Source organism: Pseudonaja textilis, chromosome 2, assembly GCF_049901715.1.
Source record: "Pseudonaja textilis isolate UNSWEBS1 chromosome 2, rPseTex1.2, whole genome shotgun sequence".
Classification (NCBI taxonomy): Eukaryota; Metazoa; Chordata; class Lepidosauria; order Squamata; family Elapidae; genus Pseudonaja; species Pseudonaja textilis.
This window is the reverse complement of record NC_141991.1, coordinates 222,872,116-222,891,005: the sequence shown is the minus strand read 5'-3', so window position 1 is coordinate 222,891,005 and position 18,890 is coordinate 222,872,116. Positions and strand designations below refer to the sequence as shown.

The 18,890-nt window shown below is 34.1% G+C and overlaps 1 protein-coding gene across 19 annotated transcripts in view; it reads right to left on the bottom strand.

The window, feature by feature from the left end:
• Positions 1-2,224: 2,224 nt before the first annotated feature.
• The window catches only part of SSBP2 (single stranded DNA binding protein 2), a 135,716-nt gene continuing 119,050 nt past the window's right edge, over positions 2,225-18,890 (bottom strand). For all 19 annotated transcript variants that reach the window (XM_087927088.1, XM_087927094.1, XM_087927103.1 and 16 more), the window contains 8 exons: positions 18,479-18,527; positions 17,139-17,174; positions 13,951-14,005; positions 12,776-12,846; positions 12,410-12,488; positions 10,633-10,661; positions 8,253-8,351; positions 2,225-6,361 (listed from right to left, as the gene is read on the bottom strand). In XM_087927088.1, the coding sequence (XP_087783214.1) occupies positions 6,332-6,361; positions 8,253-8,351; positions 10,633-10,661; positions 12,410-12,488; positions 12,776-12,846; positions 13,951-14,005; positions 17,139-17,174; positions 18,479-18,527 (448 nt within the window). In that variant the 3' untranslated portion in view covers positions 2,225-6,331. The remainder of the gene's footprint in view (positions 6,362-8,252; positions 8,352-10,632; positions 10,662-12,409; positions 12,489-12,775; positions 12,847-13,950; positions 14,006-17,138; positions 17,175-18,478; positions 18,528-18,890) is intronic.

Genomic DNA, 18,890 nt, shown 5'->3' with positions numbered 1-18,890 from the left:
TTGGTAAGACTTTTAATATTCAGAGATTGCAGGTCTTGAAGTATTAGAAATGCACAAGAATTTTTAGGTTGTGTGTGTGTGTATGTGTGTGCATACATACACACACACATATATTCCTTGGGAAAGTAACAGCCATTTTATGAACTAAATTAGTTCTTGATCTATGTTAAACATTGGAGTGTGTGTATATTGTTACCTGCTGAATATAGGTAAAAAATAAAGCATAGATTCACCAAATAATTTTTCTGCAAGCATTGAAAATAAGTTTTGATATCAAGCATTGAAAATAAGTTTTGCTGCTTACTCTTGGTTGCAGAAATGCACATGGTTTGTTATATAATAAAACCTTGTACTTCAAATGTTCTAAATATGTCTCACCACATAGAAAGCTGAAACTTTACTTAATTTTCCTATATTGTAGGAAAACCCTAAATTTCTGCTAGACTATAGCATAGTAATCTATAGTATAGTATACTATAGCATTGTAAACAGTATAGTGTATTATAGTCTTTCCTCTTACTTGCAAATACATGAAAATGCTGTTTCTATCAATATTGTTATAATACAAAATTCTAAATGTGCAAAAAATGTTTAAAATTCCAAAAGCCAGAACCATTTTCTAAAAAACAAAATCTGTTCAGTAGATATACATAAAGACAACTAAATGAAATGGTCAAGGATCTAAAAATAGCAACTATAGTAGTTATCCTAGGTGATTAAATAAAAGCTAATTTTCCCACTCAAATTGTGGGATTTAGCTTTAGCTTGACAAGGTTCATCTAAATTAAATCTTACTGGAAAGTAACAACAATCATTGGCAAATTTATTAAACAAGCCTTAAGTACTAATCCTAAAAATTCCAATGCATGTATAACCGTTATTTCTCATGCCAAATTTTATATTATACATTTTTCTAAATTATGGTAAATGGTTTATTTAAAAAAAAATCTAAATGCTCATATGGATATTCAAAGTATGGTCATAAGCCCTTGAGATCTGATTACACTACACATTAAATTAGGAAAAAATTAACTCCTCTAAGTACTGACATATTTCAGTGGTACAATTGGAATCTAATGTCCAGAATTTATTCTGATTATGAACTGATCATATTCTTTCCTAATTTTAATTATAATCTATTTTGTTGTTGTGAACTTAATTTAAAAAGGGAAACCATTTATTTTCTGAATCTTTTAAAAATGAAATATCGAAATTGCACAGGATGTCTATAGAATTATTAGAAATTAGAATTAGAAATCTTTCAAATGCTCTTATTAAACTGAGACTGTACATGGTCTAAATGTATATAAATATTATTATTCTTAAGTTTTTAAAATAATAACTTTTAAAGATGTCAAATCAGCATATTTAATACTGAATACTTGGCCAAGTGTGATTAGGCACACAAAGAATTTGTCTCTGGTTCAAATAAAAAAGAATAGCACTAAAAATCTTTAGCACTATAAAGTCTAAAATTAATTCAATTTCCCCTTTAATTTTATATGTGAGTATATGTGTCTGTGAACAAATTTGTTTAACTGCCTGCCTATCTAGAATGCTGTTGTTTGGAAAGGCATACAATCTTAATGCCACAAATACTGGATAACTTAATTGAAGTAGCCTTGAACTTAAACAAGTCATAGTTGATAGTTCCAATGAAAAAAATACCAGCTTCACTTAGAATAAGGAATTTTCTATAGAAGCAAGACTTGACCAATCTGTTTAAGAGTCAGGAAATGTTCCATGTGCAAATGCGTTAATTGTATTCCTTGGCATTGAAAGAATTAGAGAACATGTGTTTGCATAGATCTCCATATGCACATCAGAACATTTAAAGAAGCATTTATATAATCACATTAATAATTTTACATCATATTCAAACTGGAAATATGAAATTTTCTATTTTGATACTAAATTGTAATTTGAAATACTTAAGCTTCATCTTGTTTTTTTAAAAATATTTAATGTACTAAAAGAGTTAACATACACATTTCTATTCACTAGTCACACTTAAAATTCCAGTGTACTGTCAACTGGAATGAAGGCTTAAGTTGTGCAATAATTTCTGATGAATTGCATGAAAATATACTTTTTAAAAAACTTTTTCCAGATCACCCTATATCATGGAGATACTGTTGTTAAAACCTATATGCCAGGTCTGCCCACAATAAAATGAGTTTCTTCAAAAGGGAAATCAGGGAATAAATATATAATACATTAGGACTCATAAAAAATCAGTGCAATATTTATTGGCAAGAATGTGTGACACCAATGTAAAAGAATAAAAATGTACAACTTAATCCTCTTCAAGAAATTCACCATCTAATTTCATAGTTTTGTTACATCCAGCATATTGACATATAATCACAATTGTGATACATAGTAATTTTAGTCAACTGAGTTTTGAGTTCTGATGCTAGGTTGTAATCGATAGATACAAAACAGCTACTCTTATTAACCAAATAGTCACTCTTGTTATAGCTATGATTAATTTACATTCCTGTTTTCAAAAGGATTTGGTATATCATTAATTGTTTGGTGCTACATAGGCAAGCCATGTCCTTATTCCTTCCTCTCTTCTTTTCATGGCATTTTTTACTTACTAGGTTAATTCTGAGTTTCAGAAAATCATTTATGGCTGTTATATTAAGAGTATCATTTGTGCTTGCCTTATAAACCAGGATTTTAAGGAATTAGGATTTGATTGCTTGGCATTACACGTGAACCAGCCCATTGCATTACACGTGAGCCAGCCCATTGTAACTGGATTGAAATATGCATATTAAATCAGCATTATATTATTTTTCTTAAAAACAAAAAGGTCAGTTAGAAACAGCTTTAACTAAAAGCACCTAATAACTAAATCAGGTGCTTTTGGATGTCAGCTGTTCTACATTTATTTTTTTCACTAGAATCTAGTATAGAGATAAGAAATGATTTGGGGTGCACCAATCAGGCCAGGATAGTGGCAACCAAAGGTTCAGCTGATGATAATCTGATGAATCAGGCAAAAATGAGTCTTCCAACTAATTGGTTACTGTGACTTAGAAGCACGAAGGACCATTTCCTTTTCTGTCATTGTGGCTGAAGCATAGGACTTGGCGAAAGCGAGGTAAAGGAAATCATACCACCTTTTCTGAACCTATGTGTGCAACAAGTTGTGAGAATAAAAAAAACCGCACTAAATTCAATCACCCTTGATTTGATTTTAAAGCAAACATTTAAATTAATGTTAAAACATTTTATGTAGGAATTACTAAAATGGATTATAGCCTGTATGTTTACTTGATACCAAATCTATTTCTGGGATTTTAAATTTGTATGTGTGTTTGTGTATCTCTCTCTGTGTGTGTATACACACACACACACATATACACACAAATACACACAATGCTCCAGGCTATGAAATCAATTTTAATTTACATACTTATCATTTTTCAGTAACTTCTAGCAAAGTTTTCAGAATATTTCTAAAGAGATAGAGGTAGGAATAAATTTGATTTTGTTGAGGAATATTTTTAAGCAGGATACAAAAGGAAGCTGATATATATCATATTTTGTGAACCATTTTCATTTGGCTTTTGGAGTAATTTCATTAAAAATCCCCAAGGTAAAATATAAGTTCATCTTAATTGTTCTAAATGCACTCTTCTGGGGGTGGGAATTAAAATCACGGCATTAAATTCATATAGGATTACACCACACACAGTACATGTGGAACTTTAACATGAGAGAAATAAATCAATAACTGAAAATCAATTATCTATTTTAATTTTGTTCTTCATATTGCCAAATTCTATAAATAATTTACTAGAACATACAGAATAATCTAAACAAAAATACAATGTATAACTAGCATTGTCATTAGATATTATGTGCACAGCATTCATAGTTATCATTTTGTGATGTACTGGAAATGAGTTACTGGAAAAATTAGGCACAGAGATTTTTACATGCATAAAATGAGTATCTGAAAAACTAAGTATTAGGGTTAAGGAATCATATCCAAAACTGCCCTTCAATTCAGAGAAGACACTTTATTCCAGCAGAAGTTCCCATAAACAAAAGGGAGAGAAAGGGCCTGCTTCCCATTGTTTTCAATTCTCTGGAATACGTTTTGAAGAATAGACACAATCTCTTTCCTCACTGCATTCATGGAAGGTTTGGTCGAATCAAAAAGCTTTTCTGAGGAAAACAACATCACTGGATACTAAATAGAATTATTGTCTTGTTCCAAGTGTTCAATAAAATGGAAATAAAACATTTTGGAGTCATAGATTAAATTTTGTAAAAATATAAACATGTGTTAGATTACACATAGCAACTTTACTCAGCTCTTCAAGGTTAATTTAGAAGCAATGGTGATACTTAAGAGCTTTGTTAAGTATCATGTTTTGCTTCCATGTTGGAACTTCATTTCCCTTTTTCTACTTTCTTGGTACAATCTAATTTTGCTCTATATGATTTCCTAAACCTCTAGAGCAGATTTGATGGTTGGTAAGTGAGAGGAAACATGTTCCACTGGTGGATTCTATCTTGCCTGGAATGACATGACTGGATACCGCCCTAAGTTTTCTTTAATACTAGCATAAAATTTAAAGAACGATATCCCCTCACCCTTTTAAAAAAAATCCAGATTAAAAACTGCTTCTTATTCAACTATTCTCTCATTGCAATTTCAGCAGGAAGTATATTTGGATAGATTGCAATTGTTGTAAAATTCTTTGTTACTTCTTATAGGTGGAAATTCTTGTAGGCAGCAAATTTACTACCACATTTATGGAAGTAAATGAAAAAGTTACAGTACAAGATATGCAGATAATGGAAGCTGCTACTGTATGGGAATTACCAAACATTATAGCAAAATTGAAAATAGGAATAAATATAAAATAGCTAATTTTTCACACGTCATTTACTTTCCAAAAACAGGATGGGGAAATCATCATGCTTTCCTCATATAAAGCACCTTAAATTTTTGAGTTATTTGAAACTCAAGAAAAAAGGATATTGGATGAAATTCACCATGGTCTTTTAATATAAAGCCAATTAAAATTATTTTTAGATTAATAGCTGCTTTTGTTTTTGATGCAGCAGATGAAATACCATATACCCTACATTAAAAGTTTATGTAACGAATTTACTGATCATTAAGATTATATAGGACCTTTAGAAACATCCAAAGTGGTTTAATAATATTGATGGTAAAGTATAGATAGTGAGATGGAGATAAAGCGAGTATGTATAATGAGGGAAAGTAACTTGTGTCTCTTTCACTTTGGCATATGAAATAATTTGAGTATGCATATGAAATCTTGGGAGATTATGATATAATGTATAACTGTTTTAATTATAATTAGAATACCTGTGGAAGATCATACTAAGTATTTCCCCAACATTGGAATCCTGCCAATTTTATTCCTCGATGCTCTAGCACTTTAATCAAAGCCCAACAAGTATTTTGTATTTCTCTGCATAGATCAAAAAGTTGAGCTAAACTCAGTCATACCTTGACAGCAAATATTAAAGGATATGCATCCTAGTCTTCAACATATAACTTGGGAGTAAACTTGTTTCAACGTTTACCACCATGCAAATATGTTTAGTATAGCAGTAATAGACATATATTAAGAAGTAGGGCACAAAATTCTTCTAATTTCTTTCTTTCTCAATTTCAGGAAGGCAAAGAACAAGTTTAACACACTTAATTTTTTTTTTTTCTTGAGTAAGTGTAGTCTTCAATTCACATGATTACTGGTATTAAATAAAACTTTATGAAAGCCCTCTAATAAGCAATTTTATTCCTAACCATGATGGCTGACAATGACAAAAACAGAATGTATCTGAGATCATTTTTTAAAAAATAACTTACAAAGCAGTGATACACAGCGCAAAACAGGTTGGATGGGAAGAAGGAAGCAGTTCTTTTGAAAGATAAAATGTAAACGTAAAAAAGATGGAATAAAAGTCCCTATTTCTTATTTCTACTTAAGATGTCATGTGATATTTTACAACGTCCTGCAGGTCTATATATGTATGTGCTCATATTTAACACACACATACATACACCTATCCCTACATATACATACACAGATAATTGTTTGCAGTTCAGTCTTGGGCAGCTCTGATATGCCACATATTATAGCTGAAATCAGATCAAGACCCACTTTCTTCACAAGACAGGGAAGATGGATGGAAAATAATGGTGGGTCCAAATGTGGCAGAAATCTTTTCTGTTAAACTGTACACAGGGATGAATATTTTTTTTCTTCTTTAGTAGCTCTCTGGAGAGGGCCAACTCAGTGCAGCCTTCACGAAGAAACTTGGTTTTGGATCACACACTCATTGTCATGCTGGGGGAATACTGAAAAATAGGAATCCACATTTTAGCTACAACTCATTTACCAAGATATTAATAGTGAACATGAAATGCAAGTATCATGATTAATAATAACAACTTAACATATGACTACTACTCCTAATTTAACATAACAATTTAACATAATGTGATATGTATCTGGCTTACCAAGAATAAGAACATTTGTAAACTATAAATTGATTTATATCCCATTTTATTCTATTAGAATATTAATATTTGGTTTTAATTCAAGAACTTTTTGAACATCTTAATTCAAACAGTAATAAGAATGTCTACTTAGAGTAATACTACTCTATCTGTAGTAAGTTGTTAATTCTAACAACATTTCATTTAGAACAAAATTGTTGATAGACTGATGGGCAAGTGTTATTTTATTTAGAATTAAATATGAATCAAATAACTCTTCCAAAATCAAGTATATTTTAAAGTGTCATAAATAAGTAGTTGGCAAAAATATATCTTAATAAACACTAGTTGGCCTAAACAAATTAATTCTAAAAACTATTGCTCAGAATATTATTTCCATTTCATTGTTTGGAAACTACCTGATCATTATTATCCTTTCCATACAATAATTGAATCCATGGGGAAGATATAATTTAATATGACATGTATCATTTATTTTAATTTGGTTCTGCTGCTTATTATGCCATATACATTTCTGATTCTTTTTCTGTCTTTATAACCTCAAACTGGGTAAATTTGTTCTAACCTACAACATGGAAATATATATCCCCTGTTGTTCTTTTAAATGTATTCTAAGGATCAACTCGGGAAATGTTATGCAGAATATTTAGCCCAATGTTAGCTAAATGTTTTGTGGAAGAAATTGTGAGGCTATCAATTATTTCAATACATTGAGAAAAAAAGAACCTCTAAAAATGAGCTATATTTCAAACAAAACATCTTTCATACTGGCCCTCCTGATTCAGTAAGATCTTCAGATGAAATGTAAATTAACAGAATACATTTAACATGAGTAAAGTAGATAAAATGGAAAATTATTACTACAATTATGTGAAATTATATCAATTTTTATTTAGAAAAATTGAAATTAGTGCTTATAAGTGCACATCATACTTTTTATTTTTTAACAAAATAATAATACAAGTGATAACATAGGCAAAAAAACAGATTTTTCCTTATATTACCACTGTTATAGTTTTTATTTTTGTTTATTGATAAATAAAAGAATGAGGAAAGAAATTTCAATTTATTACTATTACATACTTCTTGGGCAGTTGATTGCCCTATCTTCTTTGATATAGGTTCAAATTTGTTGGAACATCAGAATTAACTTTGAATGCAGAAATATATATAATATATAATAACTGTACGTCCATTTACTGAAAAGTAAACCTTGTAGCACTCATTCACATGTTTTACAATATTGTATACCTAGATTTTCATTTAAAAATTCAGAAAAACTTAGTGGCCATAAATACTGTACAAAAATGATTTAAGAAGATTGTGGAAGTTGAAAAAAGCGGCTGGGACAGGTACCTCCAGAAGATCATTTAATTGGTCTTCTTACCCACCCAAATGATTTTTGTGAATCCTTCTACCTCCATCATTCTATGATGCTAATAAATATGTTCAGAGTTATCTTACTATAATCAGCATACGAAGCAAATGTATCGTGTATGTATCATTCCTAGTAATACTATAGGCAATAGCAATGGAAACTGCAAAACAAGCTTAACAAATATCAAAAGAAGTTTTAATAACTTGATTTCTTTCCACATTAAACATACAGCCCTTAATCTATTATGGGTACAGGAATTCATAAATATTATTATACACGGCAACACCTAAAATGATGAGGTAGAGCTGTATATCTAGCAGAACAACCAGATTAAAAAAATAAAGTACTTACACTTTCACTCTGAAAAGGATTTAGAAAGTTACCCCCCATTTCACCATCATCTCGAGGGGTCCCAGGCTGATTGCTCATACTCATATTACTTGGAGAATTCTATTTGGAAAACAAAGAAAGGAAATCAAAAGCATAAATCATATTAAACTTTTTAAAAGCATCCCATGAGAGGTACTTTTCTTTCACCCACAAGTACAATGCCCACATTCTCAAGCGTGAGAGAAACACACATTCAATAGGGATTATCTTATATTTGCCAGTCTGTCTAAATACACTGAGTGGGGAAAGGTTCCTCTTGTACACCTGTATGTATTATTTAAGCCCAGTTTCATGTCCGTATTATAACTTTGGCAAAAATCACAAAGTCATGAGCAAGGCTGAAGTGCCAAACCTAAGAACTGTTCTGAAGCCAACCATGACATTTTCATTCCTCTTAGCATTGAAATGCTGACAGATGTACAGAGATTACATGAAACCAATCCATCATCTCTTAACTGATCAGTCAGAGATTGCAAAAGTTGTATTCAATAGTTCTGAAAAAGTTTTTCAATCCTGTATAGCTGTTTTCAATTTAACTTTCTTTTTCTAAAGATTGTGGTAGAACAGAACAAGAAACATGATTTTGTTTCCAAAATCAGAGAATAGATTTTGGAAGAAAATTATGGTAGAGTAAAAAATGAAAATGAAAGTAAATGAATGAAAGTAAAAGTAAAAATGAATACAAGAATGGAAACAGGAACCTATATGTAAAAACCATTAGAAGACAGATTAATTTCCCAAGAGAATGATGGAAAGAAGATGAAATCAAAGTAAGAATAGTTATATTACAGCATTACAGATATGTGTGGAATTATGCTTATGCAAAGAGGATGATTGGATGAGGAAAATGCACTTGAGAATGTTGCATAAAATGAGAATGAGAGAAATGGAAATGGAAAAAAAGAAAGCTTTAAGTACAGAGTCAAAGAGAGCAAAAGTGGTTTAAGATGAATAGAAGAGAAAATGTTAACAGATATTAACATTGGTTTTGAAATTCTGTAAGGAGGACTAAGTAAGATATATATGTAAAAATGAATGGGATTAAAATAATATCTAAGACAAAATGTATTAAAATGAATTTATAAATGCCATAAGGATGCTGAAAATGGTACAGCTGCAGGTATAAATAGTTAATAGGAGAAATGTTAAAACATGGATATGGTTTCCTCATGAAGTGGCTGTATAACTTATTGAATATCCTGTTATTATTATTTCATTACACAAAAGAAAATATAGCAGGAACTGATACAAAAACTATGGGGGATTTGTTTAAGTGTGCCTAGAGAAGCATATGGCAGAATTTGGATTTAAAGAGGTGATAATGAACAAATCTGTTAAGAACTGCATGGTTTTATTATAAGAGTGGTTTACAGACCAGATTTTTGCTTTTCAGCAAATCATTGAGAATGTATGAATGTGAGAAAGAAATTTCACTATATGTTTGTTGATTTAAAGAATGTAATAAAGTAAATATGCTTAAATTATGAAATGTTTTTCATAAATATTGACTGGATGTTGATTGCTGAAAATGTTAACAGCAGTATATAAAGGAAGTAAGGCATTTGTGAAAATAAATTGAATGCTTAATACATAGTTCAACACTGAGCAGGGAAGTGAGTGTCTCCTTGTTTGTTGAAGATAAATGTGCAAGGAATGCTTATGGTGACAGCAAAATGTTGGCTGGGTACAGTAATATATATTTTTGCATGCAGACATGTAGTATAATTGACTGAATACCCAAATGTCATGATAATGGAACTATATGGATGTGCAGGAAATAAGAATGAAATGTCCAAGAAGTATATAGTGAGAGTTTAGGCCTAAAACTAATTGTTAACAATTTTCTTCTTTTTAGCTGATCCTCTTAATTTATTTGACTAGTCCTTGCTTCTGTTCTGCATTGTGTCGTTTTCCTGAAAAGGAATAAGGTGATGAATATGTATGCAGGAATTCTTTGAAAAGAACAACTATGAATTTTAAGAAGAAAAGAACAAACTTTAGCCAGAATCACCCATAGTTTAAGGAGGAAACCCTTATAAGTCAAGGAAAAACACTTGGAAAAATGCAAGTATTTTAATTTATACCTTTATACCTTTTTTAGAATGAAGGCTCATTCATATCTACATTTCTATGGTTTGAGACACAAATGTAGTAGTAAACTGAAAATTAGGTTTTAGATCATGAGCCACAGATAGAAACAATGTATACATTAAGATTTCTGTTGTTAGGAAATTTGGGAATACCTTCAAAATCAGCATAACCATTTTCATTTTAAAACAGGTATTTTAACAGTCCTTTTGTTTAGGGGAAAAGCAATGTTAAAAATGAAATTTATACTTACTTTGGAGATACTGTCCATGTCTCCTGAGCCTTAAATTAAAAAAGAAACCTCAGTTTAATTAAATCAATTTAAACAATGCATCCATTCAGTTAACTCTTAAAACATTTTCATTTTGCCACGCTAATGATTTTAGATTTAGAGGTCTCACGTGCTCTCATAGCAATAGCACTTAGACTTATATACTGCTTTACAGCTCTCTCTAAGTGGTTTAGAGTCAGCATATTGCTCCCAACAATTTCATTCTACCAACCTTGGAAGGATGAAGGGCTGAGTCAATCTTGAGCCAAGTGAGATTTGAACTGCCAAACTGCAGGCAGCTGGCAGTCAACAGAAGTAGCCTGCAGTAGTGTACTCTAACTATTGTGCCACTGTGGCTCATGTCTGAGACCCTAGTTCTTTTTCAGATTGCTTTCTGAAGAATTGAAATAAATACATTTTTAGAAATCCTAACCTAAGAGGTTACAAGAATGTAAGGAATAATGCTCTATGTAATCCCAAACTACATGAAGAATAGGTTTTATGTAATTGTATTTCATGCTGCGCTTGTACTGATGGCACTATCTCAAATAGTATTATTCAAATAATGTTTATATGCCTTTTCCAATGATGTTAGCATGCCTGCTATTACAATTATTTATATGCTGCCTAGTCAAAGAAATCAGGAGGTCTTATAGTAGTTCAATTAAATACATCCATAAAAATTATAAATGCTAAATCATTAAGTATTTTTTAAAGGCTGCTGCATGCTTCCACTTAAACTCAATTCCTAAAAGCTCAGTGGAAGAGGATGGCTGGTGGCTAAAAGGATGGAGGTTAGCCTCACCTGACACAATGAACTATTCCAGAGTGAGCTGGCTCCTGCTGAGAAAGCCAATCCCTTGACCACTTTCAGAATGGGGAGCTGCAGCTTTCTGTTCTGGCCAGCCTATTTAGATTCTTTCCAAAGAAGGTGGTAAACTAAGGTGGTAAACTAAGGATCAACTTCTTGAACTGAAATCTGTCGCCAAACAAAGTAGCTCTCATGAAATAGATGCTTTATAGGCTAGCAAGGACAACAGTTAATATCTTTTTTATGCTATCTAGAATTTCCAGGTCATTTTGAGGGCAGTCCCAAAATGTTGAGTGAATTGCAGTAGTCTAACTGAGAGAAAACAAAAGTATAAATCTTATTGATTGGCCCAGGCTGAACCTTTTCTTCAAAACATTGATTGGAATTGCTTGCCCTGGAGGAAGCAGAACCATCACATCATAACAGGGGTGACAAACTCAAGGCCCGCAGGCAGAATTTGGCCTATGGAGTCCTTAGGTATGGCCCATGGGGCCGGCCTGGAAATAGCAAAGGACCAGCCTGCAGTTCCTCTGCTAGCAAAAATGGAGCTCAGCCAGCGTCCCAATTTCAGCCACGACGGCCTTCTGCAGCCCTTTGCCACCCTGACTGGCCCTCAATAAAATTGAGTTTGACACACCTGACCTACGGCATCCCAAAAATCCAGCCCTCACAAGGTTACCATAATTGATGGCTATTGAAGCCAACAGGATGAGGAGAAAAACTTCAACTTCCTCCCTTCTCAATATGTGCAAAAGATAACATACAAAGCATAGATAATAAAATCTATAATTTAAAAGATGTCCCTTTCATAATCCTCTGACTTATTTTTTCTAATTTAGGGACGTCATCTTTATTTATAACTTCTAACTGCCGAAAAAATTTGAAAAAGTAATGAAAAAGTTCAATATATTTTAGCACAGGATTTAAAAAGGCAGATTATATTCTTACCTAATGATCCATTCATATGATGTGAATCCATTCCACTTAATCCACCCATTGGACCATCTGACCCTGGTCCCATTGGAAACTGCAAAAAGGGCAAATGCATCATACTCCAAAAATGTTAATAAATAATTTGTAACAAAGAGGAGAAAATATGATAGAGAAAATACAACTCACAGAACATACTAAAGAAAGAGGTTGAGAAAATGACTATGGTATCTCTGTAATAGATAGATAGATAGATAGATAGATAGATAGATAGATAGATAGATAGATAGATAGATAGATAGATTAGAACATACAATTATTACAATTTTGGATTTGGGGAGTCATGTATAAATTCAAATGTATGTATTTATTCCTGTTATTTACATTAGGTCTGTTGGCTCCAGGAGGTACTGCATTCATTAAAGTGTACATGTTATCTCCAGAGTTGGTTGAATCTGAAAATAAAAATGCCAAGTACTTTCAATGAAATCAGTGAAAATAATTAACTTTTATCTTTAACAAAAGACATTCCAGTCGTGCTTTTCAACTGTCTATTAATGTTCTATAAAACACTTCACAAGATCTACAGCCATCAATAACAGACATTTATTGCAAAGTAATAACTATAGATTAGAATCTAGGTCACTGAGTAAAAGAGCACAGATGTTTTCCTGAGTCATGATTAAGTACTTTATTTTGCTTAGAGAAAGAACAGTGACATTATGAGGTAAGATTTTAACTTTCAAAATGGCCATGAAGTTCAGGTAGTCCTCAATTCATAACAGTTCATTTAGTGACCATTCAAAGTTACAATGGCACTGAAAAATGTGACATGACTGATTTTCACAGTTACAACCTTTGCAGCATCCCCATAATCATCTGATCAAAATTCAGATGATTGGCAACTGGTTCGTATTTATGACTGTTGCTGTGTCCCAAGGTCATGTGATCACCTTTGACAAGCAAAGTCAATGGGGAATCCAGATTCACTTAACAACTGTGTTACTAACTTATCAATTGCAGTGATTCACTTAACAACTGTGGCAAGAAAAGTCATAAAATGGGGCAAAACTTGCTTAACAACAGAAATTTTGAGCTCAATTGTAGTCGTAAGTTGAGAACTACCTATATACCTTTAAGTAAGAGAATTTGTTGGATTAATGGCAGAGAGGTCCTTCTTAGATTGTAATAACATGTATGCATTTTATTTATGAAATACAAAAGGGTGCAGAGCAACAATAAGAATATAGGATGAGTTTTTAAAGTTTGTTGGTAAAGTCTCAGTGTATTCACTTATATTTAAGCTTTTAAATTACTTTAACTAACTGATACAGGAAGCCATAACAATTTGTGTCATTGCTGGGAAAATTAAGGAATTCTCTTCCGGATTGAGAGTATGGCTGATATATAAATAATATTGTGTGTTCTATTCATGTAAACTAAGGATATCTAGAATTTACTAAGAGTATACAGTGGTTGAGAATTCTGACAATAGCTATTGAAAAGTTAAGCAAACGTTAAATTATTGCTGTATCCATTCCCCCATTAAAGTTAACTACCTGCTGGACTAGGCATGATGGGTGTTCCAGGTGGCCCTCCACCTCCCGGTGGACCCTTAAAAAAGGAAAGGCAAATCAGTAACGTGCTGATTCATGTGGAATTGACACGTTGTATAGGCAACATAATTAAAAGATTTGAATAAACAATACTTTTCTTATATATCTATTATTTATCATTTCATTTTCCAAATGGTAAATTGTAGGTGTACAATATTGCTCAGAGATTTGCTTTTTCCAGCAAGAAAATCTAAATAGCCCAGAAAAATACAATTATTCAGCTAATGTACACTGCTCAAAAAAAATAAAGGGAACACTTAAACAACACAATGTAACTCCAAGTCAGTCACACTTCTGTGAAATCAAACTGTCCACTTAGGTAGCAACACTGATTGACAATCAATTTCACATGCTGTTGTGCAAATAGAATAGACAACAGGTGGAAAGCATAGGCAGTTAGCAAGACATCCCCAATAAAGGAGTGGTTCTGCAAGTGGTGACCACAGACCACTTCTCAGTTCCTATGCTTTCTGGCTGATGGTTTGGTCACTTTTGAATGCTGGCAGTGCTTTCACTCTAGTGGTAGCATGAGATGGAGTCTACAACCCACACAAGTGGCTCAGGTAGTGCAGCTCATCCCGGATGGCACATCAATGCGAGCTGTGGCAAGAAGGTTTGCTGTGTCTGTCAGCGTAGTGTCCAGAGCATGGAGGCGCTACCAAGAAACAGGCCAGTACATCAGGAGACGTTGGAGGAGGCTGTAGGAGGGCAACCACTCAGCATCAGGACCGCTACCTCCGCCTTTGTGCAAGGAGGGACAGGAGGAGCACTGCCAGAGCCCCGCAAAATGACCTCCAGCAGGCCACAAATGTGCATGTGGCTGCTCAAACGGTCAGAAACAGACTCCATGAGAGTGGTATGAGGACCCGATGTCCACAGGTGGGGGTTGTGCTTACAGCCAAATACCGTGCAAGATGTTTGGCATTTGCCAGAGAACACCAAGATTGGCAAATTCGCCACTGGTGCCCTGTGCTCTTCACAGATGAAAGCAGGTTCACACTGAGCACATGTGACAGACGTGACAGGGTCTGGAGACGCCGTGGAGAACGTTCTGCTGCCTGCAACATCCTCCAGCATGATTGGTTTGGCAATGGGTCAGTAATGGTGTGGGGTGGCATTTCTTTAGGGGGCCATACAGCCCTCATGTGCTCACCAGAGGTAGCCTGACTGCCATTAGGTACCGAGACAAGATCCTCAGAACCCTTGTGAGACCATATGCTGGTGTGGTTGGCCCTGGGTTCCTCCTAATGCAAGACAATGCTAGACCTCATGTGGCTGGAGTGTGTCAGCAGTTCCTGCAAGATGAAGGCATTGATGCTATGGACTGGCCTGCCCGTTCCCCAGACCTGTATCCAATTGAGCACATCTGGGACATCATGTCTCACTCCATACAACAACGCCACGTTGCACCACAGACTATCCAGGAGTTCAGGGATGCTTTAGTCCAGGTGTGGGAGGAGATCCCTCAGGAGACCATCAGCCACCTCATCAGGAGCATGCCCAGGCATTGTAGGGAGGTCATACAGGCACGTGGAGGCCACATACGCTACTAAGCCTCATTTTGAGCTGTTTTAAGGACATTACATTAAAGTTGGATCAGCCTATAGTGTTTTTTTCCACTTTAATTTTGAGTGTAACTCCAAATCCAGACGTCCATGGAGTGCTAAATTTGATTTCCACTGATAATTTTTGTGTGATTTTGTTGTCAGGACATTCAACTTTGTAATGAACAAAGTATTTAATAAGAATATTTCATTCATTCAGATCTAGGATGTCTTATTTTTGTGTTCCCTTTATTTTTTTGAGCAGTGTATATTTTACCACCAGATCATCTCAAATTCATAGTTGTTCCTTAATCTGACCTGTGTAGTGTTTTCTTCATGGGAAAACTTTTCAACTTACACAATTAATGAAAGTTGCAAAACTGGCTTGGATAAGCAAGGGTTGGATGGATGACTGGATAGAGAAATAAATAAAGCACATTCTGATGGGAAAGACTTGAGGCTTCAGCTCATGGGTACTTTTCTCTCTCATTAGCTCTGATCTTCCAAAAAATCTTAACAAAATTCTTTCAAAAGAAGTTTACCAACATCTCTCTTTATTATCCTGCTCCAATTTTGAACCTGCTCTAATCTTCTATTTATGTTGTTCTTTTTTCATCTTTTATTAACTGTACCTACATTTTTGAACTTGTTTTTTTCCTGTTCAGCACATAGCAATTTTAGTTTTTGTAACCAAATATTACACATATTTGTTTTTGTAACAAATATTAAAAATTAGTGTAACCTTTCTCACAATTATTTAAATTTTCAACATGGCAAGAAAATTAGATATTTTTGAGTGTGGTAGACTAAGAAACCAACATCTTTTTTCCCATTTGTAATAGTTCTCCATCTAATTAACTGTTCTGCTCATAATAATCAACTATAAACATACAGTAGTAACTCGGTACTCATTATTACCATATTTTTCAGACTATAAGATGCACTTTTTTCACCAAAAAAGTGGGTGGAAATGTTTGTGCGTCTTATAGAGTGAATATGGGCCTCCTGAACCCTCTGCGTGTCCCATTTTTGCCCTCCCTGGCCCCCAGAAACACTCTGCAGGCCAAAAATGGGCCTGGAAAGGAAACAGGATCCAGAGAAAACAGGACCCACAGAGGCCTCCAGAGGCCAAAAATGGGCCTGTTTTTGGCCTGCAGTTGGGGGCCAGGGAGGCCAAAAACAGGACAGCGGAGGCCAAAACCTATTTTTCCCTAGTTTTTCTTCTCTAAACCTAGGTGCATCTTGTGGTCTTATAGTCCGAAAAATACAGTAATTGGTTCTGGGAGGTGCAATTAATACCAAACAAAATTTTCCCATAAGGAATAATGTATTAGTCATGAGGCAACAGAAATCAGCAAGTTCTAGTTTGTGCATCAAGTACCAAGGCAAAATGTTTGCATCAAATTCGATGAGTTTTAAGCATTCAAGTACTGAGATTCCACTGTATTAGGAATACATGGCAGACACAACTGATGTTTTTGTGCTTTTTTCTCAGCAATTGAACATCTATATTTTAAACTGAACAGAATGATGAATGCACACTGAGGAGCACTGCACACATAAATGTACACACACACACATACTCACTACATAATTCCCAGGTGAAGCAGAAGAGTACGGTATCTAAAAGAGAGTAAGACAACAAAAACAGGCTATTCTTTTCAGTTCATATAGAATAACGAAGGTTTTTATAAATATTATTTTATTATTTTAAAGTTAGTTTTTACAGAAAAGAGATTCCCATTTTTTCAATTAATTGTATTAAGAAAGGGAATGGTACTATCAAAGCAAAATCAGTCATATGGAATAACAGGTAGTCCTCACTTAAAGTCCATTTGTTCAGCCAACTATTAAAGTTATAACATCATTGAATAAAGGGATTTATGGCCAGTCCCCTAAACATCCCTATGGTTAGGTGAACAACGTTTGGGCCCACTAAGGCTCATCCACATTTATAACTGACTTTAGGCTACTTGCCTACCTGCTGGGTGCCAATACTGAATTGGTCATTTTATCCTGCCTTTTTTGCTGCATCTGGGACTTCTCGTATGCCTACTCAGGGTCTCTATTCACACACTAATCAGGGCCTCCATTAATGTCCTGTCCAGTGTCTTCAAGCTGGGTCCTTCTTTTGCACTGCTACAGCTGGGACTGAGAAGAGAAGCTCTGGCTGCACCAGCATGAAAGAAGACACTGCAAAAGGAGGACTCAACCAGTACAAAGGTGCACAGGGCTGGGTGGTGAGTGTAGCTGCTGGTAACAGTTAAGCAGATGGCCAAAGGGTACAGACGGAGCAGAGATAGGCAGGTATGGGGGGGCGAGTTCAACAGGAGGCAGAGGAGACAGTCCCTTACCTTACTGAGGCTTGGGGCTGGGAGGGTTCAAGCAGGGAATGGTTTGGATCGGGGTGGGTCCTTGCCTAATTACTTGTGGGATTCAGTTAATGATGGCAATGGGGACTGCCGTCACTAAGCAATGCAGTCACATACTGTCATACTTTAGAGATGTGTTGCTTTGAAAAAGAAATTCTGGTCCCAATTGCCATTGTTAACCGAGGGCTACCTGTAGAAAGAACATTTTTTACAATTAGTTTTACCCTAACTTTACATATAGAATTTCATAGAATTAATTTTAAAAAGTCAATTATAAACAAAACCATAAATTTGAACTGACTGTGCAATTATTACTATTTTACTGTAGGTACACAATCAGGTACACAAATAATTAAATTACCACATTATTCAAAAACCTCTGAAATAAGAGTAATCTTTATCTACGCCAAGTGCAACCTCTAAAAAGACCTTTTGAGTTTATAAAAACTAACATTACCATTAACCAGACAGTTACTATGTGAAAAAAACAAGCATGTTTTGATTAATTTACTTTCACTTCTTTTTAACAGTACAATACTTCATATGTTTACTCACAGAATTGGCATTTGTAGGGTTTGGCCAAGGTCTACCACCTCCTGGACCCCTAAAATAAAGATCAAATTTCAGTTTAAATAAGCAATAAAGCTTATTTAACTATAAACTATTTAATAAGCATAAATAAAGTTCATTAGATTGTTACTGAAAAAAGGCAATTACTGAAGAAAACGAAGTAGTAGTAAGTACAGTTGATACTGATTTCACTATTGCATTTATAATTTAAAATAAGAACTTTATTCAGAATAGTCTTGTAACTGTAATCAACAGACATGCTTAGAAATATTGTATGGAAATATTTTATATAATATTCTGACAAGAAGTAAATATGAGTCTAAAGCCATGATGGCAAACCTACGGCATGTGTGCCACAGGTGGCACGTAGAGCCATTTGTGGGGGCATGTGAGCCCC